This window comes from Botryllus schlosseri, chromosome 5, assembly GCF_051294905.1.
Source record: "Botryllus schlosseri isolate E-star chromosome 5, Bs_hap1, whole genome shotgun sequence".
NCBI lineage: Eukaryota > Metazoa > Chordata > Ascidiacea > Stolidobranchia > Styelidae > Botryllus > Botryllus schlosseri.
Genome location: NC_137240.1, coordinates 19,294,191 through 19,305,101, shown reverse-complemented (window position 1 = coordinate 19,305,101; position 10,911 = coordinate 19,294,191). Strand labels below are relative to the sequence as shown.

Below are 10,911 nucleotides of genomic sequence, written 5' to 3'. Positions count from 1 at the left end.
ACCTGATCCCAACTCTAGCTCGTACTATGAAGTATCCACCTTTATTTGATACTGCGAGACCACCTCCGATCACAATGTTCATCACGTACATCAGTTTCGTCTGAATATTAAGCCATGCTACTGGTATTGGCCAAAACCTGTACAGTATGCACACATTTCACGTGCAAAAGAGGTCTCGATAAAAAACTTTTCACTACGTTAACGCCAGTTCCTGAAGAAAGATTGCTGGCGAACCGTTTGTTTACATCGATTTCATACCTGTAGTGAAGCATGACTCGCGACGCGCTCAAACGCAGAGCTCACTGGAGTTTCCAATCATTGCATATATATCATTGGCTAACCATAGTCGATCGTTGCTATGCACAACTAATCACGTGACCGAAGTCCTGCAAATGGCCCATTACAGATTCGTAGTCACATGACAGCAAGATGAATGCGGAAGTGTATTAAGTCCGCCCTTCTTCTTCATTCAACAATGTTACCGGAAAACATTAGCGTGTTATACCTTATTAATCCGTACATGTCCGCCCGAAAGTTTCGCGGTACACGGCACACGCACACGAATGCCCACGCTCAGAACTCTAGAATAAATCGATTATCCTCTGCCTGCGAAAAGCACGAGCAGGAAAATAATGGAGTTTCGCGCGCATTTTCAAAATTTTGTCTCTCCCAGTCATGGAATATTTAGTTGGTTAAAATGTTATCTACTCAAAACTTCGGTTGACATTCACATTACAGCGGAAAGTATGATAATGTTAAGAAAATATCTGTATTGCATATATATGACTACAGTCGTTGTTCAGTCGTCAATAATTTATTCAGAAAAGAACTGACACGAGGTGAGTACGAGAGTCTGTTTATAGGTGTACGGGTGATTTGTATCTTTTACACCAGTGGTTCTTAACCTTGCCCCCAGCGCCCCCCAGGGGGCGCTGGCGATGTTGAAGGGGGGCGGAAACGCTCAGGGGGCGATATGGGGGGCGCTGGGCTCAGGGGGGCGGTATGGGGGGCGCTGGAGAAAAATGGCTTCGCAGTAGATGATGTGGTGATAGGACATATCCTAAATGAGTATTCGGAGCAAATTCACACCGAAAACTTCGTTACATATAGCCTTCAAAATACATATAGGTTTAATTGTCCTTGGGCGCCTAAATGACTGACACCGAATGTTCCTGTCTTGGCAATCTGAACCCCAGAAGACGAATTCCATCTGGCAGGGAAAAATTATATGTCAGTGAAGAAATACCAATCTGAAATCGTGTGCGTCTTTTAGTTTAGTACGATTGGGCGACAGGGATATTCCTGTTGGGCGATATCCCCGTTGAGCGATTCTATATTTTTTGATATTGCAGACAGGGGGTCACGAAATAACATCATGCAACGAGGTCATACCAACGGGTTCGCCCGCCCGAATATGTTTAATTATTGGTAACGGGCCCTACAGTTTCCAAGAAACCTCACAATGTTCGCTTTAAGTTTTGATGAGTCTGCGCACACTCAACAACTCACTGCGCTGACCCTTGGACAACAGTGCGTAACGACTAAAAAAAGGTAATAACTCCGGATTTGTTGTGCGCAACGTAGATTTTCTGTGCGCAGAGACCGTGTCAGCACTGCCCACGTGCGCAGCTTAGAGGGACCATTGCACCTAACTCAGCTCTACCGGTAAATGTGTTTACGTGAGCAGAGAGAGGATAAAAATTGATCTCAATTTACATGCAATTCCCGATGATATTGACCAATTCAATCATTAATTAGTGAAATTTTTCGCACTTCGCGCGACTAGGCGAGAATAGCTCCCTCAGTAAATGGACACCCCATGTAGATACCTAATAGGCTATCAGCAAATAGCGGACAGCCTAATGGGGGTCTGGGAGCGAAGTCCCCCGGAAGTTTGGTTTATCACCCGATGGGGGCCCAGGACCAACGTTTCATGTTTGGGGAGGGGGGCTGACGAAGTACTGTTACGGCCCTGGTAACGAATATTTGTAACTGCGGGAACGCCCGAATATGTTTAATTATTAATTACGTGCCCCTTATTTTCCTATAGAACAGCTCACTCAGTGTTACTGGTAAATCTGATTACGTGGGCTGAGAGGATAAAAAGTTTATAGCGACTTATAAATGTAATTACCATGCATTATGGAAAATATGCAATTACCATGCATTATAGCAAATTTTGGTACCTAGGGCGACCAGGCCACACAAACTTTGCTGACCACCAAAATCACGATATGGGGTTCGTGGGGGCGAAGCCCTCAGAAGTTCGGTTTATCACGCTATGGGTGCGCAAGGCAATCGTTTTTACGGGGGTTGACGAAGTGCTGTTACGGCCCTCCCTCTTACTCATTGTCTTTATTACATTCCTTACAATATGAAGTTGAGGGGGGCGCTGGAGCACAATAATTTTTGAAAGGGGGCGCTGGACGAAAAAAGGTTAAGAACCACTGTTTTACACTGTGTGTGTGTGCCATGTGATGCTTGCTGCGGCCATACTGGCGCGTATAATACATATAACTGGCGTGACGATTCAAATGCTGGCGGCTAAATAGTAGGGATGGTGTGAACCTCCGAAGCGTTCAGGTTCGTGTGAACGCGAACCTTTTTGAAATGTTCTGAGTGAACCCGAACGTGAACCTCATGACGTCACGTGACGTCATATTGCTAATTCCATCCCGATAATTCAGTGAAGTGATAGCCTGTATCAGTTGTACACGATACCTAGCGACGACTCGGGTCACATAATGCCACAATGCTGAAGTACATATTGACGTTTTAAACGTCTCTAAATGTATCAACTGGGGCAATCAAATGATATATTAATCCCATAAAATCAATATCGTCCGTCGCCAACAATTTCGACGAGGACTTGCAAGGGAATATAAGCTTACGCCTTAACGGTCTAGGTCAGTCCGGACATATGTATTCGGCGTCTGAGTATTTCTACGTTGATACTGAGCAGAGTGTAGAACGGGTTTCTATATTTGCGACCAATATTACCCCATTAACAAGATAGACAGCAGTAGCCAACGCCCCAGTCGCACAGATTTGTTTTTGATGATGCAGTAAACATATGAAGTCAAGAATGAACCCGCACACTTGCTAGATTTTTTGCGTCAGACAACTATATCAATCTCATTGATTGGTTGAATAAGCATCATTCACTCACTACATGTAGTGTATTTCGCTCTTGATTTTGTGTGATTGCGGGTCAAGCTTACAGCAGAGAGTCACTAAATATTCACAAACGGAAAGATGGATATCTCGAGCAAACTTTTGTAACAAAGCAAGTAAATTTTTGACATTGCCAAGGTGCATGCTCGTTTAGTGTCGATTTATATCATGCTGCCCGCTACGTGCATGCAGTGGTTCACAGTTGAACCGTAATAAATTTAATCCAAAGATGCTATATTGAAGTGAATATTGTAATATATGAATAAGGTTCACAGTGCAGAACCTCCTAAGGTTCGTTTGTGAACGTGAACCTCTAAATTTCCGAGGTTGACACACAGAACGCGAACTTGAACCTGACGTTCACACCATCCCTACTAAATAGCCATAGTAACGCGGGAATTATTTCGTGGAAGTATTTTCAAATCCAAGGTAATCCAGCATAAATCATAATATACATGTGCATCTCGATTTGCTGTTACTGTGATAGAATGCTATATTCCGGCCGCCATTGTCACTTACAACGTAAAGAATTAATTAGGTGGATGATTCCAACAAGCATAGCAAGAAATTGCGCCCGGCTCTAAAAATACAGGTGACGGTCGCAACTGACTTGCGGGCATAAAGGCGTAACCAGTATCATTATTTTGGTGCGCAAATTGTTGTAACTATGACGAGACATAACCAAGAAATCCGTTGACGTAATGAACGCGGATGATTCCTTAGGATTAAAATCAGAAGTTTAAAGAGTGAATAGGCGCCTTTCACGCCCCCAGCTTCGCCTTATCAGACGTAGGCACAGCTCGGTATTCCAGAACATATCAAAGGCCTTATCAATCACGGTTGTCCTAATTTCAGATGAGACTGATCCTTACAATTACGTTGATCGTCATCTTCGCTGTCGCAATAGACAATGTTGGGGCATGGAGGAGAAGGAGGAGACGCAGGCGACGTCGATGTAATGCCCATTGGTTAACGAAAACTCTGGCGAAAGTCGGGTCACTCTACAAAAAGTACAAGTATGAGACTTGTGGTCAAGGTTTAGTTCACAGAGTCAACTCGTCAAAATCAGTCAACGTTGCTGACTGCTAAAGAGCATTACCGCATGCTCATCGCTATGATGACGTGCTGTTATATACTGAAAATATCTTGCAGATTATAGTCCAAAAACCGTTCGGAAAATGCTGCTTACAATTTGTTTGGAAACCATGAAATATATGTACGATATTGTTCAGGCGCACTCTGAAGCCAGTGGAAAAAGCATTGCTATCAAGCTGGGGATTTAGCAAAGATGTACACAGTCAACTGTCTACGCTGAAAAACAATGTAAGCGCTAGTAAATTGTCGGCTGTGAACAAGTATATGCAGAGCGCGCGCGGCAGTGTGAACAGTTTCTGGTTCTGTCTAAATTTAGCATACGACTACATTCACCAATCAATATTTTCCTATTGTCCGATGCGTAGGCTATACGATTCAGATGTGAACTCGAGTGAGATTTCCGCCAAAAATGTTTTGATAGGAAGTGACAGCTAGCGTACACGACAATTGATATCACAGATATATGCATACATCTATTTCATCGATGCCAATCACTAAATTTTAATTTGAGAAGGTCAATCCAGATAATAATGCTGCAGATTTCAATTCAAGTCTTGCGATATCACATCATGCCATGTAACAAATTTCCAGTGCCGAAATAGCTAATCATCAGAAAGGTTTCACTGGAGAGAAATCGGCGAATAATCAGCAGGTTTTGAACGAAGCCCCAAGGTCCTGAGTCACAAGTCAAGTCTACTTTTATAGTTTTGACTCGAGTCAAGTCGAGTCATGTTCAATTCACCACCGAGTTAAGTCCGACTCCAAGTCAGGATTCACAGGTTCAAGCCCAGTCGCAGTGTTTTGACTCTGGTCAGAGTTCACGTCATTAAATTCTCTGTTCATTTTCGAGTTCAATCCGTTTCAACTTATATTTGCAACCCTGCTTGGGAGATGTTGAATGCATCGCAGCCGTAATCTAGTAATCTTCCTTTTACACAATTTCTGCCACTATTTTACAAACACCAGTACCAATACACGATATGCCAATAATGTGGTAGCTTTGCTATTCTTCGAAGTTACAACAAACTGCCTGTCTTGGCCGTCAGAGTCTCGAGTCAACTGACTTTGTCGAGTGATGCGAAATGACTCGAGTACAAGTCCGAGTCAATACGCAAATTGACTTGAGTCGAGTCGGGTCATTCTCCACTTTTAGGAAAATGACTCGAGTCAACGAATAATTTCGACTTGAGTCATTACAGCCATGTTAATGAGAATCAGTGTCCTGTGGTTATTCGCCTTTTCATGAAATAAGCCTGGGCGCCGTAATAGCCACAAGACACCGTGAACAAACTTTTGATTTGTGACCCTGGAAATCTTTAACTACTGTGTTGCTGGTTTTGGGCTATTTCTTATCGAATTCCCTCTCGATTGTTAACTGTGGGTTGTCATTAGGGATGGTGTGAACCTCTGAAAGGTTCGGGTTCGTGTGAACGCGAACCTTTTTGAAAGGTTCTGTGTGAACGCGAACGTGAACCTCGTGACGTCACATGACGTCATATTGCTAATTGCAACCCTACATTTCAGTGAAGTGATAGCCTTGCAATACCAAGCGACGATTCGGGTCACATAATGCCACAATTCTGAAATGCCTATTGATGTTTTAAACGTCTACAGATGTATCAACTGGGGCAATTAATTGATATAATCATCCCGGAAAATCAATATCTTGCGTCGCTTTGCCACAATTTATTCGACGAGAACTTGCAAAGGAATATAAGCTTACGCCCTAACGGTCAAGGTCAGACCGGACAATGTATTCGGCGTCCCGAGTATTGCTAAGTTGATATTGAGCAGAGTGTAAAACGGGCTTCCCTACTTGCTACCGATGTTACCCCTTTAACAAGTTATGCAGCAGTAGCCGACACCCCAATCCACGGAGATGGTTTTTATGATACAATAAACATATGAAATCGAGATTGACCCCGTACGCCTGCTAGATTTTTTACATCAGACAACGATATCAATTTCATTGATTGGTTGGATAAGAGTCATTCACTGACTACCTACATGTAGTGTTTCTCTCTTGATGTTGTGTGATTGCGGGTCAAGCTCACAGCAGAGATGAGTCACTAAATATTCGCAAACGGAAAGCTGGATATTTCGAGCCAACAATTGTAACAAAGCAAGTAAAATGTTTGAGATTGTCAAGGTGCATCCTCGTTTAGTGTTGATTTTTATGCTGCCAGCGCCATGCATATACCGGGCCCGCAGTTGAAATGCAATAAATTTCAACCAAAGATGCTATAATGAAGTGAAAATTGTAATATATGAAAAAGGTTCACAGTGCAGAACCTACCAAGGTTCGTTTGTGAACGTGAACCTCTAAATATCTGAGGTTCACACACAGAACGCGAACGTGAACCTCACGTTCACACCATCCCTAGTTGTCATACGTCATTTACGGTATTTTGCTTGTCATATTTGTGTCACAGGGACAAAATTCGTTCTATGTTCTTATTTAGGCTCGCCGCATTTACTGACGATTGATAGGAGTCTGACAAATCATGAGGCTACCGCCACAACTGCGTTCCACTAGGTATTGGCTGTTTTGATGTATGCATTTATGTTCAGGACCAGGAATCGTACGATAACTTCATGCAACTTGTCCGGGCCGATTTAGAAAACGAATTTCCCAATGAAGATGTAGTTGGAATCATGAAGAAGCTCGATGATGTCACGAACATGGAACCGGGTACACAAATAATTTCTAATTTCTGTAGTTTTTTTAATTGTAATTGTCAACGTGTTGGGCGTGACACAAAGAAGACAGTGAATGCGTTGCAAGAGCTATACCAGCCCGATGAATGCAGTGCAGCTCGATGAGAGCAAAAAAAATCAGTGGTGTCTCTTGGGAATGGCACTAGCCCATAGGTTCTGGCTCGTGTGAACACGAACCTTTATATTTAAAAAATAGTCGACTGTGAATCAGTGTTGGGATGACTCGAGTCAACTTTTTCGCATGACTTGACTTGACTCGAGTCACTTTGCAAAAATGACTTGACTTGACTTGACTCGACGCTTCTGAAATGTGGATTGACTCGTGACTCGGAGCAAAATTTCAAGTCATCAATAAGTTAATGGTATCGACTCAATCACTGTATCATTTGCCTTTTTGGACTATTCGCGATACGCCGGTGACACACTTGTGAGAGCAACCAGTCATTCACTTATTGTACGTTTCTCTGGTCCTCGATTGTTGCATCACAAATAAATTGACCGCAAACGGAATGATCACGGCTCATGTTGTCGTAGTAGTAGTAGTAGGTTATTAGAAACTTATCTCTGTTTCTAAGTCGACTCGGCGCTTATATTGAGTGGTGCTCACCTCTACCAACCCTCCTGTATGATTTAAATCGAATGAATATAGTTTATTCGTTTACATTCTCATGGATGTGTAGATGGGTAGTGTATTTTATCAATTTGTTTAAACTTCTCGAAGCTTCGTATTCGATCCTAAATTTTGGCCCATAATAACAGACTGTATAGTATGTAGCTAGTTAATCACGTATTTTATCAGCAGTTCTGCGTATGCGCGTGCGATACATCGCCTTTGTGCTTGCATATTTACCTTTATATTCGTTATTTGATTCAAGCTAAATGGCCAATTAATCTGTCTTTCACGCAGCTGGCAAAATGTTATGACTTCAAATCATCAGTTCATCACTCACACTTCGAAGCTTCAATTTGACTTGAATTGTGACTTGACTCGTGACTTGACTTGACTTGACTCGACTTGACTCGAGTCACCTCCAAAAACCGAGTGACTTGACTTGACTCGAGTCACCTTCGAAAATCGATTGACTTGACTTGACTCGACTCGAGTCAAAATCTGTAATGACTCGAGATGACTCGTGACTCGAAGGTAGTGACTTGATCCCAACACTGCTGTGAATACGAACATATAACGTCAGGTGATGCAATCAAGCTAATAATAACACAAATCATGTTTCTCCTCGTCTGCGTCCATGTCAGCAAGAAATATCGCCGAATTTGTTTAATGTTTCTTTGCTCAAATTCTAACTATAATCTAATTTGCGATATGCTTCTACGCTTTACTTTTATTTCTTGGTTTTCCTGAAAATAATACAGGAGAACTGATAATAGTGCGACACGAGCCAAACTTACTGTCCACTTGTACATACATTTGCCATTCTCGCGGTTGTGAAAAGGAACTCTGATTTGATATAAGCTGAACGTGATTCAATTTGCAAGTTTACGAGAATTCAGTAATTCTAGCTCAAATCTAAGTTGGATAGAGAGAGGGAGAGAGAGAGAAAGAGAGAGGGAGAGAGAGAGAAAGAGAGAGAGAAAAAAAAGAGAGAGAGAGAGAGATTTCAGATTCATTCTCGATTGCACCATCGAGATACTTTGATGATGCAGATGGCATAAAACGCTTATGTAAGGTTATCTAATCTGCACCAACATCGAAACAACTCTGTAGCAATTATTCTAATTATAATCTAAAGGAATTTTCTGGTAGTCCGAGTCGGGTTGCTGCAGCGACATGCCGTACAGTCATCGTTATATCATGCTGGTTGAATTTTATTAAAATCGCAGTTTGGTTTTAGACCGACAAACACCCCTTAGTAGCATTGAGTATTATTGGGCTGCTCGGAGAAGTCCAGAATCCCAGAATCCCTGAAACAATTGAGTATCACACCATCCAAATATCCTTAACATTTCATTAGGAACTGCTAACTCTGCCACTGCGTGGGGGTAAAGGCTCATGATCTATTTTAGCCCATCCCTGGTCAAGTACATAGCGCCAGCGGTGGCGGAAGTCAATCTCGTGGTATGACCTTTGCATTTCAATATGTGATATGGCAGTTCGGTGCAGTGATCGGTTTTTCGGTGTCCTGAAATAAGTTAATACCATTAAATCCATATGAGGCAATTATTATATTTCGGTTTAATGGCGAATGGTTATTGAACATCATATCTGAGATCCCGACTCATCGCATTTCAAATTTATATCTCATTTCATAAATATTACGATGTAAACCTGATGTCAAACAGTCATTTACATTTCAGATGAACTTGTGCTCGATGATAGTGACTACGACAAAGACAATCACGACGTAGCGCAGTCAGAGCTTCACATGGATTCGGAAGACAAAATGGATGCGTTTAATTTTCATTAAATTTCGTCATTTGTAGGCTACTTGCGATGAATCGTTCCTGCAAATACATTACTCAGATCGCAGATATGGCTGATATTCATATACTTCAGGCCGGGAAACGGATTTACTTTATCCGTCATTAAATCGCTGTGCTTGGGTTTGGGCAGAGTGATCACCTGACCGACAATATTACATTGCGCAGCTGCGAACATAGCGGTATATATTATATGTAAACATGCTGGTGCGTTTCCGTTGCCGTACATCGTATCTCTCAGTTCTTTCTAGTCAAACAAAGCAGTTCTAAAGCAAAATGTAGACGCAGAAATACCATACAGTTATGTTTTTACATATGGTACATTGGAGGATCCTGCATTTCCGGGCATGTAGGCGGAAACACGCCATGATTCTAGCTACAAAATGATTTTGACAAATGTACCATAGTTTCATAACCAAAACAGAGGACACATTTTAGCATCAATTTCAAATGCTGTAGTTTATTAAAAATCCTCTATAGTCCATGCGAATGGGATAAGATATTGCAGACGGAGAAGCGAAAAGGCAGTGCCCATAAGACTGCTTAGTTAGGCCTTAGGGATTAAGGAAAGTATTGGTTTTAAACAAAGCGGCGACGACCTATTTCGTATCTCTGTTCAGCGCCAGATTCCAATAACAGTTACTTAAAAAGTCATCAGAGGCAATTAAACCGTGATTGTGTCGTTTGGTAGAAAGTGATGGACCTTTTCTTAGTCATCCTCATCAGTGGTCCATATGTTAAAGAGGGGTGATGTGTTGAACATCTTATGGACGCTAAATGAGGCCCGCTTTTTGGTTATGACCAGCTTACGGTTCGCTCCTGCGTATAGTACTAGGATTATGCGAACTATTTTCTTTTTAGAGGGGATGCGAGGTCGATATGGTGGAGAGTCACTGAAGAAAATTAAGGCAAAGGCAAATAAGTTTCACCGACACATGACAAACAAAAAGATTTTGATATCGGATTGTACCGACGGATATAGTTGGACCTTTTACACAAGTTCTCCAATGTTTATCAATGTAGCGGCAGATTTTAATGCAACATGAAATGTTTTTTTTTGTAACTTTGAGTCAACTTGTACACCATCGCAGTCGAAGCACTCGTAGTCGCAACAGACTGAATCAATTTGTTTTTGCGAAGTTTGCCTGCAGATTCAGACCTAAGTAATTTACAATACTCTACTCGTTACAGCAGTGGTTCCCAACCTTTGTGTCTTCATTCCCCACTTCAGATTTTTTCCTAGCCTTCATTCCCCTCCAGGCCTATAACAGCACTTTGTCAGCCCCGCCCCAAAAAAGTTGATCTTGGGCCTCTAGAGCCCCCTCATCCCCCCTGAGCCTGTACGCTTTTTCCCTGCAACTTATCAGCTACATTGAGTATACTGCTTAGTCGCGCGAAGCGCGAAAAATTTATATAATTTGTGTTTGAATCGGCCAATATGATCGGGAATTGCATATATTTTGCTATCAATTTTTTATCCCCTCTCTG

General features: G+C 42.0%; 1 protein-coding gene and 1 long non-coding RNA gene across 2 annotated transcripts in view; one reads left to right on the top strand and one right to left on the bottom strand.

Annotated features, from left to right (window-relative positions):
* LOC145439886 (uncharacterized) overlaps positions 1–10,911 on the bottom strand; it is a 231,459-nt gene that overhangs the window by 2,768 nt on the left and 217,780 nt on the right. The window lies entirely within an intron of this gene.
* Positions 718–9,472, top strand: LOC145439858 (uncharacterized). Its single transcript, XM_080317512.1, has 5 exons — positions 718–839; positions 4,030–4,190; positions 4,407–4,497; positions 6,841–6,961; positions 9,301–9,472. The coding sequence occupies exons 2-5, from the start codon at positions 4,030–4,032 to the stop codon at positions 9,408–9,410; spliced, it is 483 nt and encodes a 160-aa protein (XP_080173638.1). The 5' UTR covers positions 718–839; the 3' UTR covers positions 9,411–9,472.

What these genes read in the sequence shown, in the direction of transcription:
- LOC145439858 (XM_080317512.1), top strand. Translation starts at nt 4,030, where the DNA reads ATGAGACTGATCCTTACAATTACGTTGATCGTCATCTTCGCTGTCGCA. An exon ending in TGTCTACGCTGAAAAACAAT is followed by an intron (nt 4,498 to 6,840) that starts GTAAGCGCTAGT and finishes ATTTATGTTCAG; the next exon opens with GACCAGGAATCGTACGATAA. An exon ending in TGTCACGAACATGGAACCGG is followed by an intron (nt 6,962 to 9,300) that starts GTACACAAATAA and finishes TTTACATTTCAG; the next exon opens with ATGAACTTGTGCTCGATGAT.